Raw genomic sequence first — 25669 nt, forward strand, 5'->3', positions numbered from 1 at the left:
ATACATATTTATTTAGATATAAAATCGCTCTGTGCTTTTGATTGATGAAAGAAGGGATACAGCAAAAAAAGCATATAACTTTTGGTCACTCACAAAAATATAGCAGTTTCTGAAAAATTGAACGATTATGGCTTGAAACTGCTTCCTTCCAAAGCTGATTGCTTGGCAATGTTTTCCAGGAAAAACCTAGCAGTTTCCATACCTGATAGACGTTGTCTTCAGTATTTATTACAATAACTTTTTCCCTCCGAGGTAGATAAACTGTTAGTCCGGCCTTAAAGTTCTTGTCTAGATAAAACACAATGATGGGATTTTTAAAATTAAAATGACCTGGAAAGTAAAATAACAGATTTAGACAATTTCTATGTATGAAGGGGAATTTCTTACATTTAAAATATATAGCAAGGAAACAGCTTATGTACAGCTGTAGTTTACTCATGTTTTTAAAGGTATCAACCCAATATAGTAACACATGTATGTGTGTGTGTGTGCACGTATGCATATATATACACACACACATATAAAAAATAAAATTCAGTACTCTAGCTAAGGTTTCTTGGTCTTGAAAGGGCAATCAATAAAACAGTGGAGAGCAGAAGGCATTAGAAGTTAGACAGAAAACCACACAAGTTGGACATTGTATCTGGCTTTTTGTTTTACAGAGAAATTATTTGAGGCTTTAGGAACACAGCTTCAGTTTCCCAAAGAGGAAGGAATAACTAAAAGTGGAAGGCTTGAGTTAAAAATAATGAATTAATCTTTTCTCTTTTTTTACTTGTCACTGAGGAATTAAAATGCCATCTGTATCTTGAACAATGGCTTTTGGCATGCTAAGGTGAGAGAATCTCATGGGAAAAATAAGATTGCAACTCAAATTAGAATATACTGAAGACATATAAATAGTGTCTGGTATCTGCTGCCCCATCCCATATGAGCTATGCAACAGAATTCTCTGCCTTTTCAGTATACTGCTGAAGCTTTCTGTTTTGAAATCTTTTAACAAACTGTTTACCTAACCCACCTTTTGTAGAAATGAAGAACCTGAAGCTGTTCCACACGAGATCACTGGTGAGTTTGGAAATAGATTTAGTAACAAAATTACTATCATTATCCAAAACTTGATTCTGTGTGAATAATTTTAACATGCCTGGAACAACCTCCCTGACCGAGATGACTATTGCATGAACAGGCTTTGTCCCATGAGGCTGTTTACAAGCATTGCATTGTAAAAGTATGGGTAGCTCTTCCACATGCTGAAGGGAGTACTGAAAATATTTTTCAGGATATATTTGGTTTTAATTGTACTTACTTACTCAGTGGTATTTGTAAAGCGAGCACATAGATCTTCAGCTCAGTGGATAAAATAATACAAAAATAGTGCAACAAATAGAGTATTTCCTTTTCTTTCAACAGGGATGAACACTTTGCTTCATGCCCCTATCCAGGCATTGGTGCAGCAGACTGAGGTATATGAAGGCTTTTATTTTTTTGGTGCTGAAAATATCAGTGTCCAAAATATTTTCCAATAATCTGTGTGGTAAGGATGAAAAATGTAACTCAACTGCCTAAAAAATAAATCCTCGTATTCACATAAAATTCTTCTGAAAGCTAATCTTCTATATTTTGAAGTATTTTGCTAATCTGATAGGCATTATACTGCAGTATTGATAACTCTTGCTTCTAAAATTGCTTGCTAACTTTTCAGTACCTGAGCTAGTTCCTCCCTTCTTTTCAGTTCTTATCTAAGAATATGCAAAGGAGCTTATGTTTCAGATAGGTCTGGTTATGTATTTTTTTCTCATGTATTACTCTCTGCTTGTATATTTTTTTCTTCTATGGGTAGAATGGATATGCACAAATGTACTCTGTTCCTGCTGCTAAAAAGCTTTAGACAAATGGCAATGATTAGCATGAAAAAGTAACTGAATTTCTTCAGCTGAATCAAGTAATAACACACAGAATTCTTAACTAAGACCTTCACAGGCACGATTGCACAGAAATCCTGAACTGTGTTACATGTCAGTGATGATGTTATGGCACTGTGTTGTTAAAGCAATTGTCAAAACAGTCTCCCTTACTGCAGTGGCTTCCGACTTTTATGTTGAGTTTAAAGATACGGCTTAAAAACATGTGTTAGCTCTTGTTAATGAATGTTAAAAACTAAACCAAACCAAAACAAAAAAAGCCATACAGTTAAAATCCTAGTGTGGATGAGATGTATACCATGAGGCTATAAAGGTCAGATTGAAACTCTGTCTCTCCTTGTTTTGGGTAATGTATATGGTTGTGCTTCTAGTATATTTCATTTCTTGCATTTATAAAATAGCACATGTAATTTGAAGCAAACGTGAAGCTGTTCTTAATCAATATATTCATTATATTTGATAAAATACAGTATTATATCTTGTTACTGGCCAATTTTTTCCCACAGTTTTAAAACGGTAAATCCTCTCTATTAAAGACACTAAAATCTCCCGTCAGTGGTGGAAAAAAGTCATTTAAAACATCCAACTTGGTGCTGCTGCTTTGGGGCACATGCATAATACCTTTGGGGCAAGGTTTTTGCCTGCAGTTGGGGTGGGGGAAAGGCAGAAACCACACTGCAGAGATACAGAAAATACTGATCCATAAGACTCAGTAATTGTAACAGTAAATGCTTACCAAGATATGTCTACATATGAAGACTTTTGTCCAACAGTAAAACTGAGACACATTCTTTCAAAAAAAGCCGTTTAAATATTATATGCTCTAATAATTAAGTTGTCATCCTTTCCTTGAATGTGTTACTGGTTATCAAGGAGGACTGAAATCAGTAGTACTACTTACCCCCCCCCCCCCCAAAAAAAAAAAGATGTAAAGATAGAGCTATAACCTTAGGAGTGCATTAGTTGACTTTTGTTTTAAATAGAATAAACCATAATATCATTTGGTTTAAGTGTCAGTAACTGTAATTTCTTCCTCTTTTTATTTTAGTGGCATGATGCAGACAGTGCCATTCAAAGAACAAATAGGCGTGACACCACCCTCATCTTTTCAGATGAAAATGAAATGGATATGACAGCTAGTCACACTGCAGTGATTACACGTAACCTGAAAAACAATCAAGCTGACGAAACTGAGAAAATAGATATCACGTCGTTTCTGGCTGGGTTAAACTCTAACAAAGGAAAGGCAGAAATGAGCAAAGAATTTCATTTTTTCTCTGACCCTACAAACCATTCATGCCTATCTTTTGAACAGAAGAAAGATGCTACTACTGTAAAAAAAATAAATTTCAATGAATTTTTGATGAGCTTGAAGTCAAATGAAAAGCCACTCAATCCTACTGAGGGACCTGAAAAAGAGAATGTTTTTTTTGTCCCTTCACAAGTCTCAGAAGACATGGCACAATTGTCGGTGGAATTTGTATATTCTTGTGAACAACTGGACACCTGCAATGCAACAAAAGTCTTTACAGGGCAAGATGATGGAATGGAAATGACAAAATGCCAGGCATCTGATGTTAAAGCTATGTTTCCTGGTATTTGTGAAGCTCCACCAGAGCAATTACTGTGTGCAGATGTTACTGAGGCATTCGTAGATGATGGAATGGATATGACAACTAGTCACACTGCAAAAATGTCTTTTCCCTTCTCCAGTGTCGGGAATCAAAATCTAAACTTCAAAAAGGATTTCCCATCTGCAGAGGTAGATAATTCTATATTAAAGAGAGCACTTAATCAGCACTTAATTGTTCAGCACGATCCTCAACTTTGTACAGACAAAAAACTAGTAAATGTTGAGGACAGACGAACTCCTACAGTGCTGCAAACTGTTAAACAAGAGGCCAGAACAATGTCTGCCATCCCAGGATCCGTTTCTTCTGAGACTGTCTTCCGAGGTGATAAAACTGTTGTTTTTTCTAAATGTGATGACATGGAAATTACTGGGAATTACACAGATGTAATCTATAATGACAGTACCAAAGAAATGAACAGTTCATGTCATAAAACTTTTGAAAATCCAGTTAATACAAACTCTTCACTAGCAGAAAACAGATGTCCAGCACATGGTGATAGGGACGTTACAAAGAATCTAATGTCTTTAGATAATCGAGCTTCTCTGTCATATAAAAATAGCATGCTTGAACCATCTTCGGGCTCAGATGAACAAATCAAAAAAGTGACCCGAGATCACGGGACTGCTTCAGTGAATGTTGGTTTTGATTCATGTACAAATTCAGTGTCTACTGGTGTTTCTAAGAGTAGACTTCAGCACAGACTAGCAAACTCTGAACTCGTTTCTCTGCCAGGTGAGAAGACAGTAATATTCTCAGGAGAAGATATGGACTTGACTAAAACATGTGTTGTCAAGGATGATGGAAAGAATATTGAAAATGAACCTCCTGCTGGAATGTTCACCTCTGTCACCTGCAAACCTCACTTTCTTGAAAACAGATCTACAGCTCCCAATTTAAATGAACAGGAAGAAATGGAAATAACTAAATGCCATGCTGTTGTCATTGATGATCAAAGCAATGGGATAACTGCAGAAGCAAAACAAATTCATTGTAAAATAATTCCAAGAAAGAACCAGAACAAAAATGTCAGTGAAGGTGCAAATTCTTTAGATATGGACAAGGAAAATCTTGAGGTGATCGGTATCAATGGGAATATTAAAAGAAGCCAGGCTATAGAAAGGAATACTAAAGATCTTGAGGTGATAATGGTTGATAAGAAGCTTGGAAAAACAAACTTCCAGGCAAGTGGTCCGAGTTCCCGTGCAAAGAGTGCGTGTTCATTACAAGAGCAAAAGAGAGAAGTCCGTGAGAATATTGTCAACACCTGTGCATTCATGTCTTTGCAAAACCAAAAAGTTGATGTATCTCAACCTTTGGAAAAAAACCTAAACACTTCAGTTTCCTGCACAAATGACAAAATGGGCGTGTTTTCCGATGATGAAAACATGGACATATCCAAAACTCATCCTGCTGCCTTTGTTGCTCCTCTTAATACAGTACAAGAATACGAGAATAATTGTAATCAAAATAATGTAATATCCAAGCAGCTGCAAAACCAAACCTTCCAGTTTTCTGGTAGTTCTGGTGTAGATATCACAAGTCAGACTGCAGCAATAGAATGTGGGAATTTGAAAATGAAGACAAATAAGCAAACTGTTACTCCTTTGGCTCCAAATGGTTCATTTATTTTCAGTGATGAGTTTGCTCCCTCTGGAATGAAAGGAAATGAACAACTTGGAACAATACTAGGAATAAATGCAGATTGCCAAAACTCAGACAGGCATGAGAATACCCATCCTATGAAGGTAGTAAACAAAGTATTGCCAACTCAAGTAGATTCTGAGAGAGATTTTTCAATTGGTAAAACAGTTTCTCCAGAAGAGGATTTTAAAAATCCTCGCTCAGTTGATAGCCTGCACTTGAGGGCTGCTGAAGAGCCGTTACTAGCCAATACGTCTGAACCACATCAGGGAAATTCCCAATTGCCTTTGTTTTTAGAAAAGTCAGTTGTGTTTCCCTCTGGTGAAAACATGGACTTGACTGGAAACTGTGCAGTAATGGTTCCTGATTACAACATCAATGCTGTTTTATCAGAAAGAAAAGCAGTACCTGGATGCCTTGTTCAAGGTGAAAATAAAATAATGGCCTTAAAAAAAGGGGTCATGATGACAATAAATAGTCAGGAGCAGCCTGCGTGCAATATGCATTCCTTGGTATCTGGCAAGAAAATGTTAACCGTGAGTGGTTTAAAACATTTGCCTTTTGCAGATGAGAAAACTACCATATTTTCAGATGATGCTGATATGGACATCACCAGAAGTCATACAGTTTCAGCAGACAAAATAATTTTGCAGTGTAAAAGTTCAAATGATTACACATCCTTAATTTCTGGAGATAAAACTTGTGTTTTCACCTACAATGATGACATGGAAATAAGTAGACTCGATACTGTTGCAGTTGATAAATCTATGGAAAAGGCTGCATCTCAAGGAATGCTTAACACAGCTAAAAGGACTGGAAGGAAAAGCCTGAAGGGAACAACAGGGGAAAAGACTGTTTTCTTTTCACTGAGTGATGAGAATAATGACATGGAGATCACAAAGAGCCATACGGCTGCAATAGGCCATGAAATTGTCTCGCAAAATGAGGGCGGGCTTCATTCTGTCTCTTCAGCTCATCCTGTTAAAACTGTTATGTTCACAAGTAGCCAGGCTGACATGGACATTACCGAGCCTTGTTCTGCTGATAAAATTACCGTAAAAGTTGTATGTGATGATGAACTGAACTTGGATAAGGAGGTTGGACAGCGAGCACTTTCAAATAGTGAAGCTACTATGTTTGCTATGGATGATATGGAAATCACTAAAACCCATAATGTAGCTTTGGAAGAAAACTCTCTGCAAGGCAGGCGACCCAATCAGTCTGTTCCTTTAACTTCCACGATTATGTTTACGAGTTACCAGGCTGACATGGAAATGACTGAGTATCACTCTGTTGATGAAAGTATTGAAAGAGTCTTTTGTGAGGATAGATTAAACCTGGCTAAGCAGGTTGGACAGGAGGCTGTTTCAGATAGCAAAACTGGCGTTTTTACTTTGGCTGAGGATATGGAGATCACTAAAATTCATACAGCTGTATTAAGTGGTAAAATTGATGTACAGGATGGAGAGTACATTCCAGCCATTTCTGCTGATAAAACCATTGTGTTTACCCACAACCAAGATGATATGGAAATAACTGCATCCCATACTACTGCTGTTAATAACAATATTAATGGATTTGAGAACCAAGAAATGTCACATAAAAGCACTCAGCAACCAGACTTGCATAGTGTGTTGTCTTCTTGCAGAGATGAAATAGATTCCCCGCATACACAGGACCTGAATGGTGAATATCATACAAAATCTAAGGATAAGTCCAGCCTTCCCTCTTCTGCTTCATCAGCCTCAGCATTTCCTAGTGAGAAAGGAGCTATTAAAGTCCCCAGTGGCACAACACCACATTCTGTTTATTCTGTCTCACTTCCAGAAGAGACTATGGGTTTGCAGACACCACAGGATCTTGACCTTCCCACGGATAATTCTGTCCCTGCAAGCAGTGAACAGGATCTCATACTGCCAGAAAACCTGAAATCAAAGAGAGTTTCTTTTAAGCTTCCAAGTAATGGGCCCATGGATTGCAGTGAAGAAAGTAGCGATTTGGTATCCAGTGTTTTGCTTCCCATCCAGCAATCAGCTGCTTTGAAGGGTTCTCCAGATGCATGTAATACTCAGAGAAGCCAAGTATTGAAAGATGATTCATCTAGACATGAAGATTTAGCTACAGATTTAGGCTTGGCTGGAGCAAGCCTTGTTCCTGTTTCTGACAAGGAATCAAAGGAAAATGAGGGGCTGTCAGCTGAAGGGGAAACACCTCCAAAAGGCTTTCAAATAAACTCTGAACAAACTAAGCAACTTTTGGTCAGTGACAGTCCAAGAGATCAAATAGATCCTGCTCTTGCACCTGAATTATCAGGTATTTTAAATGTTTGTTCAAAACTGAAAAATATTAGATGGAAATCTGCAGTTGTCTCCATTTCTGAAACTGCTTTTTCTGACCAGTTGCCCAAATCATCAATTCAGCCAGAGGACACCTTGAGGCTAGGAAAAAATACTCTAAATGAACCAAATAATTTATTTTATACCAAAGAGCAGGAGAACACATGTCTTGAATCTGGAGCTGCTCCCATAGATGCAAATTTAGGGATGGCACTTAAGAATAAATATCAAGGAATAAATGTCCCTCTAGGTATCTTCCAGCCTAAATTACCAAACAGAAGAAATTCTTCTGTTTCTAGTGTACAAGATGTAGATGCAAAATCTTCAGACAAAGGAGAAGCAGCAGTTTCAGAAGTAAGCGTAAACACTGGTGAAACTCCAGGTAACAAGAAGTCTAGTAGGCAGAACTTCAGCCCTTCTCAGTTTATAGCAGAAGAATTTCTTCCTGTCTGCCTTGAAGAAATGGATTCAAATGAATCTGTAAGCTCTGAACTCATGGAAAATGCTTGCAATGAGATAAGCAAAAACCAAATCTCCCACAATGAAAAGAATCAATTTGAAGAGACAAGAACTTGCAACACAAAAAGAGCTTTGGAACAAGGTGAGGAGGATCCTCAAAGTCCAAAGAAGGTCAAGAGGGATGAAAACTTGGATGGTGAGGCCTCTCAAGACTTGCAGGTGAGCCTAATCACTCATTATAAGGATACAATGAACACTAACAGGACTTGTGTTTAAATTTTGGGGTGGAAGCAGATCTATTGGTGGGTTTTCTTGTTTCTCTTAAGCACCAGTTTGCTGTCATTTTGCTATGTCATCCCCGGTATTTTTCATTGTTTTGCCAAAATAGAAGAATCAGGTTGATGCATGCAACTTTCCCGAACCATGAAAAACAGATAGAATAAGGGATATGCCAATTTTATATCATTCTCTCCAGAGTATCCTTTTAATCCTTTCTCAGCTGGATACTCTTAGTCCTCTGAACTAAACTATTTGCTAGTTGTTGCTTAGGTACAATGGTAGCATAAGGCCTAAGGCAATTATTTAAAATCCAAACATGGTAGTTTAAATTAGCTTTTTTTATAGGCAGCACAAATCGCAGTTGAATCAAATCTGTGCAAATATGGAACAGTATTCTGACCATAAAAATAAGTTTGTAATCATCAGTAGAAACTTTCTAGTTCCAAAAGCTGGAAGAGTGTGCTGTGGTGGCTACTGCTTTGATTGAGAAATGAATGAAGGCTTTTGCAGCTCTACTTCCTATATGTCATGGTAGAAAATGGCTTAACTAGCCATACGCTGGTTTGTCATGCTGATTAGATATAAAATGTGTCGATACTAAAAATGAAACAATTCCGAATGTCAAGAAACAGTTACAATAAACTACTGATCAACTTACTCTTGTATTGTTTCATATAACTCTTATTTTTTTTTTTAACTTGCTAATATTAGGTTACTTTTGGCACTGTGTCTCAAAGCCAAGTAGAAGTTCATGAAGGTGAAGATCCTCCAAATCTATCAGCTAAAAGCCCTGATTGTACTCATGCCAGCACCAGCAGCTCTCTGGATTCTGTTAAGGCTGACACAGAATTGACAAGTAAGGCTTCCTTTGTGGTAATGGTCTGAAACACCTGTGTTCTTTATGCTTAATCAAGGAAGAGACCCAACCATACCATATATTTCATTTGGGAAAGGCCTCGAATGCTGTGTCACAGCTTCCCACCCCGCCAGTCAACATGCTTTTACGTTCTGGCTAAGTCCAAGCTGTTCAAGGAAAACTGAGATGGGAAGAAAAAGGAGAATTTTAAGTTTTATCAAACAAAACAGCTTTGTTTTCAAGGGCAAGTTGGGCTGATGAGGCAGTTTAGTTACCTTAGCACAGAGCAAAGCCCCAACTTGAACTCTGCTGGCCCAAAGATGATTTTAAGCTGGTTCCATGCAGAATGAGTCTGCATGTCTCAGCACCGCACTCTTGGAAGAATACTCCTCAGAGTGCATTGCAGGGACAGGCTCTAAGCACATTCAGCCCCCAGGTTTAATTAGCTCTTGCTTATTAGCTGATACCTAATAATGAGGCAGAAATCTGCCATCAACTGATAAGTGATATCTTCCCTCTACAAAACCAATTCTGATTTTGGCCGCCTGCAGCCGTGAAAGCATACTTAACCAGTAGAAGCTGGGCTCTTTCCTTTCAGTGAGAAACTAGCCCTTGTTGACTCAGAACTTGAATGCCATGTTTTTACCTTGAAAGCTTGGTCTCTGTCTACATAGGATGCCCCCTGTGAACTGGTTGGAGTCTCTCAGTTTTATTACTTTTTAGTATGTTACATATGGCTTTCTTCCCATAGAAAAGTGAATTCTGTCATTTCATTACTACTCTGACACAGATTTTATTTTATATTAGATTCTTAATCTAGTCCTCCTTATTTGTCCCAAGTAGTTGTTTCCTCAGTTATTCCATTCAGCACTGGAAACGCACATAAAGGTCAAACTCTACATTAAAATTGCTTTTTTTTCTAGAGCTAATAAGCTCAGGTTCATATTTCCTCAAGAATATTGTTAACCCCAGCAATATCCACCCTTTTTTTTGTTGCTTTTTTGGCTAGTTCAGCGAAGCAGTCAGATGGAGTCTCAGCTTCTCACAGACAGCATTTGTGAAGATAACTTACGGGAGGTATGTCACTAGCTGAAAGATGCTAACTTCTTGTCGTAACAGGAAAAATACTTGTGCGCATATATGCAAGTAAGCATTCTTGCTTGAAAAATGTACTTATCTGTACGTTTTTCATAATCTTTACAGAAATTTCAGAATGGTGTTATCACAGTTGGGGAGTTTTTTACGCTTCTTCAAGTCCATGTTCTAATTCAGAAGCCCCGGCATAGCCATCTTCCAGCCAATGTGAGTGTCTCTCCTTTGATATGCATAATACAATTGACCTTACGTTATATTCCCTTGTCTTTTTTTTTTTTTTTTTCAAATTTTTATCAACTAGCCAGTCTGTATTAAAGGCCTTTAGATGAGTTAAGCCAGAAGTCAGTTCCACTTTGACAAGTGTGTTAGACACTGCATGCTTCCTCTTGTCTCTTTGCTCTTTCACCTCTGATAAGTCTGATGCTTTTTTCCCCTCAGTACTGAGAAATAGAATAGATTTCAATCTCTTCACAAAATACCATATATTCAGGATTATCTGTTCTTGGATAAATATAGTAATTCTTGCTTTTTTAACTTGTTTTAAGGATGACAAGTTTGAGAGTAAGAATTAGAAGCTCAGTCTAACCTTTTCGCTTTATCTTACTATGTCCATCATCCACTGAAATCAGAATCCTGAAATGCTACTCTGCACTCCTACTACCTGTTCTGTTCTCTTCTTTGTAAGTGCTTCACCATGACATTACTACTCTTTATTCCTTCCCCTTAAGTCAGTTCTGCCTGAACCCAGTTTCAGTATCCTCATCCTGAAAGGTTTCTGCTGAATTCTTGCAGACATGGGAACAACTTTTTTTTTTTTGCATGCAGACAAGTACCACTCATTGGTAGTAAATTGATGCTGAACAAGGCAGTAATCTTACTTTGCAATCATCCTGAAAACAGGGCCTTGTAATCTGATTTCAGTAAAGGCACCTTATTTTCATATATAAGCTTTCTTAGCACTAGTGTTTCAGACTTGCTTATTTGTACACATTTGTGTAGCCAACTGAATTTCTAACTGGATGCTGGGGCTGATCTCTGTTATCTGTCTGGATTTCGCAAATAATCTTTATAAGGAATGGTACTTACCTAATGAAGTAGTGTGAATGAGCTGCTTAGTTTTCTGTACCTAGGTATTATACTGACATGGAAAAGTTTCAAGTTTCATAAACAGAAAGTCTGTAAGATTGCAATGCTTAGTATTTATTTAATAAAGTATATGGGGATTTAGTTCAAATACTTCCATTTCCTGCCACTTACAACAGTTTCTACTGGCACAGTGAACAATGCACTGGGGCAATGGAAAAGCCACCCTGGAAAGCAGAAAACCTTAGTAGTGTCTGCATAATTTTGACACTGGTTTGGGAGTTTCTTCTATGCCAGTACTTACTCTAGCGTGCTGGAGAACTTCCTAGTAGTCTGTTCAATGTTAAATAAATTCTAATGAGATTTGATCTTCCTTCTTTCAAATGGGTGGTGTGACACCTGTTTTAGTAGGAATTTTTAATGTGTCTTTATGATAGTAAGAGTGAAGTAGTTACTATGTATGAAAAGGTGTGGTCAAGATCATATTATTCACATGGAAAGTGGTATATTTGTGAAAATTCTTTACTTGTGAAATTCATTCCAGTACTTCAGATTAGTTGAAAACTGGCTCCTGTATAACCAAGTTTTACTGCTGTAAGATGTCATGTTGTCAGGGTAAATATATCAGTAGAATATTCACATTAGAAATTTCAATATCTTCTAGGAAATGAGTGCAACTGGGGACTTTGTTGTGTTAGTCTGCAGAAAGCCAGTGCATACAGCTGGTTTGATATGTTTGTGGGGCACATGTGGTGTTGTGGTGTTCTGCCTTTCTTCACTGCCTCATTGCTGACAGAATAAAATTTGTGTGTCAACTTAGTGAGTGCACGTAAAAAGCCTGTCCGTTTTAAAGTTCTTTCAAACTGTTACGACAAAAGAATGAAAACTGATTAAAAAGAATCACAACTAAATTAGTATAATTCGTGTTGATTAAATTGCTTCCTTTATGACTTTTAAAGCTCTTCCATTTTTATTTAAAATGCTGATTATCTTAGTTACAGTTTAGTTTACACTTTCAGTTTGCAAATGTATTCATACTGAGCTGTCTAAATATTCATCAGGCTTACAAAACTCTGATACTATTTATTAGTGACTGACCTCTGATAAAAAACAACCACCACCACCACCCCACCACTCAAAAGCCCCTGAAAGCTTTCTCCAAAGGGATGGAATTAATGTCAATTATTTATGTGCTTCAACATATAGGTAGCTTGCTGAAATACCCCCATCGTATTTATTTGATGTGCCTAAGAATTGTTGAAAATTGGGAACTTTGATTCTTAATCAAGCATAGCTATCTTGTTTTATTCTAGAGCACTCTTGTTAACTGGATAATCATAGAATCATTTAGGTTGGAAAAGACCTTTAACATCGAGTCCAACCATCAACGATGCCCACTAAACCATGCCCTGAAGTGCCTTGTCTACGTGCTTTTTGAACACCTCCAGGGATGGTGACTCAACCACTTCCCTGGGCAGCCTGTTCCAATGCCTGACAGCCCTTTCAGTAAAGAAATTATTCCCAATATCCAATCTAAACCTCCCCTGCCGCAACTTGAGGCCATTTCCTCTCGTCCTATCTCCGGCCACCTGACAGAAGAGACCAGCACCCACCTCACTACAACCCCCTTTCAGGTAGTTGTAGAGAGCGATAAGGTCTCCCCTCAGCCTCCTCTTCTCTAAACTAAACAGCCCCAGCTCCCTTAGCTGCTCCTCATAAGACTTGTGCTCCAGGCCCCTCACCAACTTGGTTGCCCTTCTCTGGACACACTCCAGCACCTCCATGTCTTTCATGCAGTGAGGGGCCAAAAACTGAACACAGGACTTGAGGTGCGGCCTCACCAGTGCCCAGTACAGGGGGACGATCACTGCCCTAGTCCTGCTGGCCACATTATTTCTGATACAAGCCAGGATGTTATTGGCCTTCTTGGCCACCTGGGCACACTGCTGGCTCATATTCAGGTGGTTGTTGACCAATACCCCCAGGTCCTTTTCCGCCAGGCAGCTTTCCAGCCACTCTTCCCCAAGCCTGTAGCGCTGCATGGGGTTGCTGTGATCCAAGCGCAGGACCCGGCACTTGGCCTCGTTGAACCTCATACAATTGGCCTTGGCCCATCGATCCAGCCTGTCCAGATCCCTCTGTAGAGCCTCCCTACCCTCGACCAGATCGACCCTGCCTCCCAACTTGGTGTCGTCTGCAAATTTGCTGAGGGTGCACTCAATCCCCTTGTCCAGATCATTAGTAAAGATATTAAACAGAACTGGCCCCAATACTGAGCCCTGGGGAACACCACTTGTGACCCACTGCCAACTGGATTTAACTCCATTCACCACAACCCTCTGGGCTCAGCCAGCCAGCCAGTTTTTCACCCAGTGAAGAGTTCACTTGTCTAAGCCATGAGCCACCAGCTTCTCAAGGAGTATGCCATGAGAGACAGTGTCAAAGGCCTTGCTGAAGTCCAGGTAGACAACATCCACAGCCTTTCCCTCATCCGCTAGGTGGGTCACCTGGTCATAGAAGCAGATCAGGTTGGTCAAGCAGGACCTGCCTTTCATGAACCCACGCTGGCTGGGCCTGATCCCCTGCTTGTCCTGCACATGCCATGTGAGCGCACTCAAGATGAACCGCTCCATAATCTTCCCCGGTACCGAGGTCAGGCTGACAGGCCTGTAGTTCCCCGGATCCTCCCTCCGACCCTTCTTATAAATGGGTGTTGCATTGGCAAGTCTCCAGTCATGTGGGACCTTCCCTGTTGACCAGGATTGCTGATAAATGATGGAGAGTGGCTTGGCAAGATCCTCTGCCAGCTCCCTCAATACTCTTGGATGGATCCCATCTGGTCCCATAGACTTGTGAGCGTCCAGACAGGTCACTATTTATTTCCTCCTGGATTATGGGGGGTATCCATCCTTGCCTTCCAGCTCAGGGGGCAGAGTACCCTGAGAATAACTGGTCTCACTATTAAAGACTGAGGCAAAGAAGGCATTAAGTACCTCAGCTTTTTCCTCATCTCTGATGGCAATGTTCCCCTCTGTATCCAATAAAGGACAGATTTTCTCCTTGGCTCTCTTTTTATTGTTAACATATTTGTAAAAACATTTTTTGTTGTCTCTTACAATAGTGGCCAGATTGAGTTCTAGCTGAGCTTTTGCCTTTCTAATTTCCTCTCTGCATGACCTAACAAGATCCCTGTACTCTTCCTGAGTTGCCTGCCCTTATAATATACGCATGTTTTTCAAGTCTTTATCTAAAAGGAGGTTAACCTCTTTCAATTGTTTTTTTTTTTTTGAGCTTTAGTGATGAGGTATGTGTCTCAAAAGTGAGGAAACATGGGGCATTAAACTGGAATGAGCTATCTAAGGTTATATGACTAACTTGTCTCAGAATGAAATTGGACAAATCCAGAATGAAAACAAGCATTTAAGTATGTCAGGCTGCCTCCATTAGTGTGTGTTTGGTTTTTTTTCCTGTTCTGCAAAAATAAAGCTTCCGGCCTTTTGCTGGTTTCTGTACAGAAGTTGATTGGAAGTCACTGTTTCTGAAAAATATGCATCTTTTTTCTTTTTCTTCACAATTTTTCCTTCTGTTTTTCCCCAGTGTGTGGTCAGTGCACCACCTACTCCAGAGGACCTCCTTTACAGCCAATATGTTTATCGCCCCAAGCTGCGTATTTATGAAGAAGATTGCCAGGCCCTTTCCCAGATGATAGATGAGTAAGTGTTTTTTCAGTCACAGGGTATATCAGTAATTTTATTTTTTCAGCTCTAGTTGCATGCAAAGTGGCCTGAAGGAAGTTAATGCATTACATCTGGGAAAAATAAAAAAATGATAGTTAACCTACTTTATGCTGATAGCCAGTCTATTACAGATTTAGACAGTATAGAGCTAACTCTTAGGGAGGAGCTGTGGTTATGGAGATAATTAAAGTTTGGTTTTCCTCAAGTAATTTATCTTTTACTAATAGACTGTTTCAGTTGCACATCAGAAGAGTTAAACTTTTAAAATTGTATCAAAAATGATCGAACATAGAAAGCAGAATTGTAACGTTGTCCGAAAAGTGGATTCGTTTCCTGGTGTGCAACGAGCCAATAATCACACACTCTGGAGAGACATTATTTATTTCATATTTGTGCAAAGATGGGTGCTAGGTGGTAATTCCACAAAACTAGCACACCACACCAAAGAAAAACAATGCATTTATTCTGTTACATGATTAGTAAAAACCTGCCTAAATTTACATTCATTGGTTAGTAGTCACCATCTCATCTACTATCGGCCAGTTATATTCAAATTAGCCTCGCTTGCTATGTAGATTAGCACGTATGGGCCTTGCAGCTGTGGGAGGGCAAGTTCTTCCAGCCTGGAATTGAGTCAGTGGTCGTGATCTCCCCCTGCCACCTTTACCTTTCCCCCAGTTCATGCTTCTTTGGCAATCATCCGGCTTTCAGCACCTTCTGGAGCAGGATGTTTCTTTTTATCAGTCACATCCTACATTTCTTAGGTCTAATTATCCTTCTTGTTATCTCAAGAATGTTTCTTTTCTCTCCGATGGACCTTGAGTATTCTTGCCAAGTTGGCAATGCACACGAAGCATCCTCAAAACATCAATGCCTAATTGTTCCAGGGTGTCCTTATTCTACGAATGCCAACTGTGTGCCTTCCTGATTACAGCCTTACGTGTTAATTTGATATATACAAAATAGATTTTGCACAAAATAGACCATTCTAAATCTCCGAGTTGTTCTTCAACAGGAAGAGGTTACAATCTGTTGTTTGTTCTTCCAGTGTTTATAAGATTGAAATACAGTTATCATGATTTGTTTTCTTATCTGAAGGACACTTCTGGTCTGATTCATTATACCTTTTTACAATTTATGTGTAAAATCAGGTTTTATGATAAAATTCAAAATCAGTTGTAAGATTTTTCACAGCCTCGTTAGCACCACTTCCTGATTCTTTGGCGCTCTAGCTCTCCACCTCCTTGCCCTCAACAAAAAGACTATAGGAAATTAACTTTGTATTATGTGCTAGAGTTTAACAAACACGGCCCCCATTTAATCAAGGCTTTAGAGGGTCTCTACAAGATGTAAGACACAACTAAATGAAAATATTTACACCTCCATGTTTTAATTAGAAAAGGGGAATGAACTGTATAAATGCCGATGTGCTGTTTTATGTGCTCACTGCAGTTGCAACAAGACATTCTTTCAATATTTTTTCCCACATTTCAGGTTAAAACTGTATGCAAATGTCCAGGATCAACTCCTGGTGAATGTGAATAAGAGTTTGTGGGAAGTAATGAGAACCTGCTCTGATGAAGAGGTAATATCGCATGAAGAGATAATGTTGTTTCTTGCATAATGAAGAAGTAAGGTTAATTTATATATTCAGATAAATTAAAAACCAGAATGGTCACAGAATAACAAGAGGCAGGTAGGTGACACAAGGCAAAATATTTTCTGAGTGCAAAACTGCTAAGAGAACTTCCAATATGTCAAAAGAATGCAAGGATATGTGACCTTTAAAATATATTAAAGGGAATATGTTGCTATAAAGCAGAAAAACTTGATAATTCAAGTTGATAATTCAGGTTAGTTGAGGACAGAAAAGAGAAGAGAAACTTTAGATGGGCCTAAGCAAACAGTGCAATTTTGGAAGGAAAAAACGAACTGCTCTTACTGTAGAGACTCTGTTGCTTCATTGGTGGAGCAGAATTGTCCATTAACTTAAATGCTTATTTAGTTCAGAAAGACATGTGATGTTGCAAGACATATAATGAACAGAAAATATGTGTTATTACACAAAAACATACAGGATTTGGAGTGCAACAATGGTGTCATAACGCCAAAATAAAAGATGAGGCCAGAGGGTATTTAAAGGAGAATGATAATGATAATGGGCACAAAAAAGCACACCAAAGACATTTGCATTTAAAAACCAGAAGCATTATAAAAGTATCCCAGCCAGAATTGAAGGGTAGATCAAGAGATTCTGTTTTCCGTGGTTCTAATGCCAAGAATGAAGATCTATTCAATGAAAATCAAGAGTAAAAATTGATAAAAGACAGTATTTTTCATAGTTCATCATTAGATTGATATAGGATGTTGTTGAGGCTAGGTTATTAACTAGATTCAGGAAGAATTATACTTATGAACAATGTGAAAGCAGCTAGAACCCTTAGCTAAGAATAACACATTTGAAAGCTCATTAAGCAAATTTCTACACACTGCAATTAGAATGATACCACCTAGTAGAAATGGGCAGATGGCAAACATTGTAGAAAAAAGCTTTTTGTACATTACTCTGCAGCTTCTGGATTGACGGCTGTCAGAGAAAACATTGAACAGCATGATCTGTAGCTAGGTTCTGTTAAAACAGGTTTTAAGTTTACTACTTGTGGTTTGGGTCCTGCCTGGACTTCTGTAAGCATTTCAGTTAGCCTCCTAACTGTAATGGGGCAAGTGTTCTAAATACACATCTCAAACAACTGGGATGAGAGACATCTGATGTACTTAATGAAGGTGCTCTGGTTTTTTGTAAAAGCATCTCTTTAGTTATTTGTGCAGCTCCCTATCTGAGTAAACATCTTGTTGATCTTTGCAAAGAAAATCAGTTACTTTAGTAGGTGGCTGTACTTGAATTAACAGGGATTGTCCAGTCTTAAATTTGATTTAATTTGCAAGTGTCATGTAATACTGCTACTAGAGAAATGGGATATTAGGAGGAGCAGAGAAGGAAGAAAGAGTCTAAAGGGTCGATTGAACAATCTTTTGTTGCACATTCCCACTCGCTTTCTCTTCTGTATTTTCCATTCGTTGCAGCTGAAGAGCTTTGGAGCAGAATTGAACAAAATGAAATCCTATTTCACCAAGGAGAGTAAAATCTTGGCTCACAATGAGAAAGTGACATTGTACAGCAAATTGCTGCAGAGTGCGCAGGTAAAATGCCACAAGGCTGCAGAGGTTTAGCTTTAAAAAAAGGAACTTCCACCATATGTCGTCTGTCTTTGACTTTCAAGTTTAGGAGCCTAATTATTGTATGCAAGTGTGCATTCTCTTGAAAGTTACGTTCTTATTAAATGTACTTCCGTTTTATTTATATGCAAATGTAAACCAGATTGGGACAGTGACTTTCTTGCACTTACACTACAGGAACCTTCTGCCTAAGGGTTTTGGCAATTAAAGTAACAGAGTGAAAAATGGGAGTATTAAAGGAAATGTCATCAGAAATTAGCTCTTTATACTGTAGTAAAGTCAGTAACTAACAAGGAAATGCAGAAGTAATGCATTGTGATAGGCACCAGAAATTTGTATGTGTTAAAAGTTCTAGGAATTTATTTATTTATTTCCATGTCTTATCCCTTCATAAGAAAAGTCATTAGGAAAATACATTGTTAAGTATCTAGTACTTTCTTACACATGGCTACTGCCTTAATGTTTGTCAGTCTGCCTCTTCCTTCTAATGACAGATTATATCAGCTTCTTTAATTAGCTTCTTAGCAAGCAAAGATCCACATGGTGGTCCCAGAAGACAATTCAGCTTTTTAAGAAATGTCATTGACTTGAATACAATTTTCCCATCTTAGGAACAACATGGAAAGCTACAGTCAAGAATAGAAAAGGTGGATGAATTGCTCAAGGAGGCAGAGAGTTGTCTTGTTGTTCTGGAAGCAGGTATGTGTTTCTAAACTGGCAACCAATATGCTGATTTCTCTTTTTTTTTTCAGAGCTGCTGTTTAAATGGTCAGTTCAAGATTCTGTGTTTGGTGGTTGCTTGGAATTTTACAATTCCTTTGTTACAAGTATTTGCTAGGCCTAAATGCCTTCATCTGTGTCTGCAAACTTGTCTTGTGGGAATCACTTACACATTATATGAAGACCACGAGTATATCTGCACTGAAATACAGAATTATAATTGTAGCCTATGAACATGTAACCAAGCTGGCTAAACCTGCTAGCGGTAACAGTACAGCTGCTGGCAGCACACAGTTTAAAATGGGTGCGAACCTGCCAGCGATCCTGCAGGTAGGCAAGACTAAGCTTTGCACTCCAGGACCGTACTGTTTTCAGCATCATAGCCAGATGGTTTAAAACTTGTTCAGCTATGTTCATACAAGCTGCAGTCAGTACTTGGCATTGCTGCATAACAATGCTCTGTGTATTTTTACTTGTTTTCTTCCAACTGAATTTTCTTCCAATGCCTTAAGTAGAAATCAAATTGCAAAGTAGCAGCTTTGAAACTGCAATAAAAGTAGTTTTCCTTGTTATCTGTTACTTTTTGAGGGTTTTGGTAGAAACCCTTCTGACTTTTTGTACATTTTGCTTAGTTAGCTTTGAAATACTAAGATTTATAGAACCCACAGACAAATAAAATGGAATCTAAGTATTGAATCTGGGAGTTCTGCAGAGACCTGATACTTCTTTCCCATAGATTCTGGCTGGGAAGAATGGGAAGCAGACTGTAGTGATGAAATGGCAGAAGGGAAAAACCTAGAGAAAGGTAATGGTACCAGCTGAATGGCACTTTTTGTTTTGTTTTTTAAATTCTGGAGAGGGTGATACTCAATCCCCACCCTGATATGTTAATTCTGGTATGGATGCAAACACTACTGCTTTCTTTTCCACATTGGCTATAGCTAATCACACAGATGGTAAAGTACAAAAAGGACTGTTTGTCCCCTGGAAAAATGGAGTTTAGAACTTGTTACAGTGTGACTTGAAGAGTGTGTGCCTGGCTATCGTATTCAGCACTTTAATTCTTCAATAATTACTAACCTTTGTTGACCACATATCTGTATCTAGGTAGGAGTAACAGCCATAAAGTTGAGATCTTTCATATTGTTAAGAACAGTGACTGCAGAGCAAGTTAGGGCTTTCTTTACTGCTCTTTTCTTTCAAAGCTTTTTTTCCCTTTCTCTTAGAATTGGAAAGTCTCAAAGCCCAAGAAGAGGAACTTCAAAGGTAAGATGTCAAAGGGGATCTAAAGACCTTAAATAACATGTGCACACTCAGGTTTTAAAGGGTTGGTGTTTTTTAAACCAGTGTGCTACATCTCACGTGGTTGGTTTGTCTTTGCAGAGAACTGTCAGATCTGGAGACTCAGAATGAGCAAATGCTTGCTAAGATGAACCAGCTAAAGGAAAAAGAAAAAAGCTGCCAGGAACTCCTAGAGAGATACAAGTAAGGAAAAGACCTTCAGGTTTTATTTTTATCAGCTATTTCTGGGGCCTCACATTTGTATATAAATGGTTTTGGGTTTGGTTTTCCTTGTTATTTGATTTGGGACATCTTTGGATGTCCATCCCACAGCCTAGGATAAGCAATAAAACCTTGCTGAACTTCTGTGTGTGATGCACTGTTTTTCTATTAACAACTTTGCAGTGATACTCTACATTCAGTCTTTCTATATCCAACTCTCCTCCAATTCCAAAATGAAAATTTATGTAAAATGAATAGTATTATGCTTGTGTTTCCAACAGATTCTTACATTCTGTAGGAAAGTGAAAATTTCATTGGTATATTATGTGGTAATAGCTGCAAGTGCACTTAATACTCTGATCTTTGTCCTTCAGATAATTGTTTTGGTTGGTTGGTTGGTTGAAACTTAGGGTGATGGTGGTTTTTTTCCTCCCCCCTTTTTAGCTTTACTGAGTGGGAGATTACTGAATGGAGTGAACAGCAGGCAGTCTTTAATTTTCTTTATGATTCTGTTGAACTCACAGTCGTGTTTGGACCCCCAATTGGTAAGTCGCAAAATCGGTAGGTTTCAGTTTTATGAATCTGAAAGGTTAAATAGTTACATAATAGAAACCTAAAGTTTCTATATTCGTGAAGATCTGCTAAAAGGAAATAGAAAACATACTACAGCAGGAGCATGTAAGCTGAGAGAGGTGGCTTTGAATATGTTTATCAGTGCTTTCTATGAAAATTGAGAAAAGTATGTAATGAATGGCTGTTTCTGAAGAGGAAGAGCTGTAACTCCAGAGCTAAGGATGGAAATAACTACTGTTGGGGTGTTTTTCCTTTTCTTCTCAGATGGTGATGTTTTCAGTGAAGATCCTTCCAGAAAGATAGTTAGCCTGAACTTTGAATCTCTCTTGGATGGTAAGATTTTTCGAGTAGCTTGAAAGTAGCTGCCCTGATAATCTGTTCTTGGGAAGACATCTGTAAATTTGTGGTTTATCTGCTAATGTATTATTATAGGGCTTTTAAAAGATTTCTGGCAAGGTGTTTTTCTCTTGTGTTACAGAGGAAAAAGCTCCACCCTCGTCACGTTTAGTCCAAAGACTCATCTTCCAGTTTATTGAAAGTCAGGGATGCTGGCAGGAAAAGTGTCCCACACTGTACTACTTGCCCCAGGTAATGTTCCAGGAAAGCCTGTAAGACTCTGGAAAAACATTAAATCTTTTCTGTCACAGAGAATAGGGCTGATACTAAGAACAAAAGCATCTTAATGAAGGCTTCATCAATGCAAATCATAATCTGCTTCATGAATATTCTGAGGTATGAGGGGAAGTACCTGTCCCTGAAAAGTCCTAAAAGCTGTGGTTTCTTCCTTGTTTGCTGCATTAATGTCTGCCTGTCTTAGTGATTTCTTAAAATCCTTTTTTTTTTCTGCTAGTAGAAATTAAAGAATTTAGCTGAATGCCATTCTGCTTCCTAAACAATTAATGGTTTAAATTGCCATGCTAAATTTGGTGTTCCTGCATGTCTGTGTACCCCTGTTGACAAAGCTGAAGGGAGAAACTTAGGGCAAGGAATGTATATTTGTTGTTATGCTTGTACAATTTCATTTTCACATCCAAACTGAGATAGCAGTTAAACTACTCTTTTTTTTTTTTTTTTTTTAAATTTGTATCATTTCTAGGACAAACTGTGTTTCCAAGTGTCACATAGTTTACCAGCCTGAGTGCCAATGTGATTGCTTTTCTGATTGCCCACTTAGGTTCTTCATGATGTCTCTTTGGTGGTGAGTCGTTGCAAGATCTTAGGAGAGGAGATTGAATTTCTGGAGAGATGGGGTGGAAAATTTAATCTTCTGAAGACAGATATCAATGACACAAAGTGAGTAACTTCAGATGGAGTTTACACCAGTCCTTCAGAGAGTATTTCTAGATAATCAGAAACAAAACACTGAAATATTTTCCGTTCGGTTTTCTTGAAATTGAGATTTTATGCAACTATTTTTAACAACAATCTAATTTATTTTAATACAATTGCACTATAATATCCAAATGTATGGAAATTTAGCTGTTCTTGGATTCAGCCACTTCCTTATTATCATATAACCTCTCCTTCCTTGCTGCTTTCCTGTTTGACTTGACTCTCACTTAAAAATTTAGGCCAGAGTGTAGCAATGCAAAGGAAACAGCCAAGAGTTTACCTGTAGCTTAGTGCTTTGTTTCTTTTAATCTTCTATTTGCTTCAGCCAAGCAGAATCAGTTGTCAAAGTACAGATGGAGTTAAACTAAAGTTTATTTTCTTTAGTTTTCATTTTCTCATACTACTTCCCGATTTTGTGGCATGTCCCAGTGGAACAAGATAAATACTACTTCACTTTATCCTTCTATTATTGATGTATACCCTTAAGTAAGAAGCAACCAGTTAACCTTGCTCTGCATGCCTTGATGCTGTTCCCATAGGTTATTCTAATTTTGTAGTACCCTTTGCAAGAGTGGTCTTCTACTGCATGTCAAAAATCCCATAAAAGCTATATTTAGTTAAGTCAGCAAAACAGATGCAAGGGCAGCCTGTGCTCAGGAAGTTGCAAATTGTGGGAGATTTACCTGGAAAAGACCTGTATTATGCTTGTTCTAGTTTACACTATCCCAAAGCATATCTGCCTCTTGGGTATTGTGTCCTTGGTGATGGTCTTACCCATATTCATAATAAAATTCAACTCTGGCCTTCCTGCACATTGTCACAGACAAGAGTACTGTGCTAGACAGAAATTTGGCCTGATTTAAATAGGGTTGGATTTGTGAAACAATCTTAGAATTATGGAATTGGAGGTAAATCAGTCCTACTTAAAACTTCAGAAAATTTGAGCTACCTAGGAATATTTTATGTTAACTAGAAAACATATTTTTTATTATTACTCTATATTCTCCCACAATTTTTGAAAGATTCTGTGAATTATGTATTAACTTTTTCTGTGAGGAAAGTTGGGGTTTTGTATTCTAACTCAGTGTTAGAGTGCTGATAGTATTAGAGCGGAAAGGTTCTTTTAACCTTGTTTATGAACTTACTGTTAGCCTATGTTGGAACTCTTTAGAAGTTATTGAGTTTTTTGCATCAGTTACAACATTTGTTTCCACTTCTGGAACCTAATTCAAAGGTGATAGCAGTAGATTTGAGTATTTTGTATTGAACTTTGTTTGTGTTTATTTCGCGTACAGAGTGAAGCTTTTGTTCTCAGCTTCCACAGCTTTTGCAAAGTTTGAGTTGACCTTGTCTCTATCTGCCAACTACCCATCTGCTTCACTGCCTTTTACCATCCAAAAACAAATTGGGAATATTGGGTGAGTTGAACAGAAAGAACCACTCCATATGACTTAAGTTTCAAAGGTAGGGATGGGGAATTAAATGCTCTGTATTCTCTCAAACACGTGCGATAATTTTATCTTTCCCAGGGAGGAGGAAATTTCTGCTGTTCTCTCCAATGTACCAATTGGTTACCACTATCTGCGGAGAATAGTCAGCTTGATTCATCAAAATTTGCTCCAGGTTCCCAGATGATTCACTAGATCCATGTGCAGGATGGAAGAAGCCAGACTGGATATTCTTTGATTTTAGTCTTGTAAGAATTCAAGCTCACCAGAATGGGAGTGCTGTTAGCTACTCAGGTCTCTAGTATTCTTGTCTAATAATTGGTTGATATCCAGGATGCTTGGTGTAGGCCACAAGTTTTATAAAAGCAGAGGCCTCTAAAGAGGAGAAGGAAGAATTTCTTGTGTCTCTTATAAATCCAATCTGCCTTTTATCTTCTTTCAGTCACCAGTGGTCTTGGCCCCTTTGTATAATCTTTCCCAGTATGGATATTCTTCTGACATAGCATGTCAATTTTGTTCTGGGTTGATTTACAGAGCTCTTGTATAAAACAATGATGAGTATTTTCTAAATTAACATGACTGGAATTTACTTTCACTATCATTACTTCACTACTGCGTAGCATTTTAACATACCATATCACGTTTGATTTTTATCAGTTTCCTGGAACCCCTCCCAAAACACAGAAACTACAGTCCTGCCTGTGATTAACAAATAACCTGTAATAATTAACCAGGTGGCCAAAGTCAGAAACACTTTTGTCTAAGTGAAGACTAAAGATCCCTGTGCTTGACCATGGACTTTGCGGTGCAACAGACTCAAAACCATCAGGTTCCCTCTGCGTGATCCTCTCCCACTAGAAGTTTGTTCTGATATTCAGTGTCTTTGTCCAGGACAATCTGTCTCTTGTTCTGGTACATTGTCTGGTTTGTAATGCGTTAGAATTTTAGTGAGGAGACCGAGACATTTAAATTTAGGAGGTGTCTAATATCGTTGGTGCAGTCTAGATTGCTTTTGTATATATTTTTTATATTATGTAAGTTGAGCTGTTGGAACTCATCTAACCCTGATTGAGTTTATCGTGTAGAAGTGCCTACCGTTTCTCAGCTGTCCATTCTGTAGGCAGATGCAAATTTTTGCATCTCTGTAAAATATGTTGAATTTAAAAATGTTTTCATGTATTTAAGTGTTTATATATTTTTGTCTTTTTATAAATTTTCCTTCTGTTTGGAAGGTGGAAGTTCATTAAACGTTTGAATCATTGCTCTTCCTTCTTCAAGTTGTGATTATTGGCTGCTCTATTTAAACTTGTGACTGAAAATTTGCCTACTACTATTGAAATAACTGTTAGCTATTTGGGAGGACTTTTCTTACTATGAACTTGGTTTGGGGTTTTGTTTTTTTTTTTCTTGTGTTTCCTAGTGTTAACTTTCTATGGCCTGGCTTTGGCAGAAGAATTTTTTTTTTTTTTTTTTTTTATGTTAGGAAAATAGTGCCTAAGTTGGAAGTGACTTGGGTATTATACCTGGCATTACTTTTAAATTTCCTGCGGTCATTATATCGGCGTTATTAACCAGTAGAGGGTGCTGCAGCAATACTTCATGAGCATTAGCCAGCTTGGGCTTTTTGGTTTGTCTGGTTTAGTTTTAGTTCAGCATATTTCCAAGCTGAAGAGTCTGATAACTATGAAGACTGAAGTGAGTTTTCGGTAGAGTTTATTATATTGCTCTGGATATTGAATCAAAGTAGCAGATGAAACAAAGCAAAACAAAGCCATACATTTGCAGTAGAAAAAGGGGATTAGGCAGAAATT

The 25669-nt window shown here is 38.2% G+C and overlaps 1 protein-coding gene across 1 annotated transcript in view; it reads left to right on the forward strand.

Annotated features, from left to right (window-relative positions):
- The window catches only part of KNL1 (kinetochore scaffold 1), a 33220-nt gene extending 7551 nt beyond the window's left edge, over nucleotides 1-25669 (forward strand). The window contains exons 9-27 of the mRNA XM_052810649.1: nucleotides 1031-1068; nucleotides 1414-1466; nucleotides 2974-8214; nucleotides 8986-9130; nucleotides 10140-10207; nucleotides 10334-10432; nucleotides 14906-15021; nucleotides 16540-16630; nucleotides 18130-18246; nucleotides 18894-18981; nucleotides 19739-19807; nucleotides 20229-20268; nucleotides 20386-20487; nucleotides 20950-21050; nucleotides 21343-21411; nucleotides 21557-21666; nucleotides 22253-22371; nucleotides 23706-23828; nucleotides 23940-25669. Of these exons, the coding sequence (XP_052666609.1) occupies nucleotides 1031-1068; nucleotides 1414-1466; nucleotides 2974-8214; nucleotides 8986-9130; nucleotides 10140-10207; nucleotides 10334-10432; nucleotides 14906-15021; nucleotides 16540-16630; nucleotides 18130-18246; nucleotides 18894-18981; nucleotides 19739-19807; nucleotides 20229-20268; nucleotides 20386-20487; nucleotides 20950-21050; nucleotides 21343-21411; nucleotides 21557-21666; nucleotides 22253-22371; nucleotides 23706-23828; nucleotides 23940-24045 (6895 nt within the window). The 3' untranslated portion in view covers nucleotides 24046-25669. The remainder of the gene's footprint in view (nucleotides 1-1030; nucleotides 1069-1413; nucleotides 1467-2973; nucleotides 8215-8985; nucleotides 9131-10139; nucleotides 10208-10333; nucleotides 10433-14905; nucleotides 15022-16539; nucleotides 16631-18129; nucleotides 18247-18893; nucleotides 18982-19738; nucleotides 19808-20228; nucleotides 20269-20385; nucleotides 20488-20949; nucleotides 21051-21342; nucleotides 21412-21556; nucleotides 21667-22252; nucleotides 22372-23705; nucleotides 23829-23939) is intronic.

Source organism: Harpia harpyja, chromosome 16 (genome assembly GCF_026419915.1).
Source record: "Harpia harpyja isolate bHarHar1 chromosome 16, bHarHar1 primary haplotype, whole genome shotgun sequence".
NCBI classification, from domain to species: Eukaryota; Metazoa; Chordata; class Aves; order Accipitriformes; family Accipitridae; genus Harpia; species Harpia harpyja.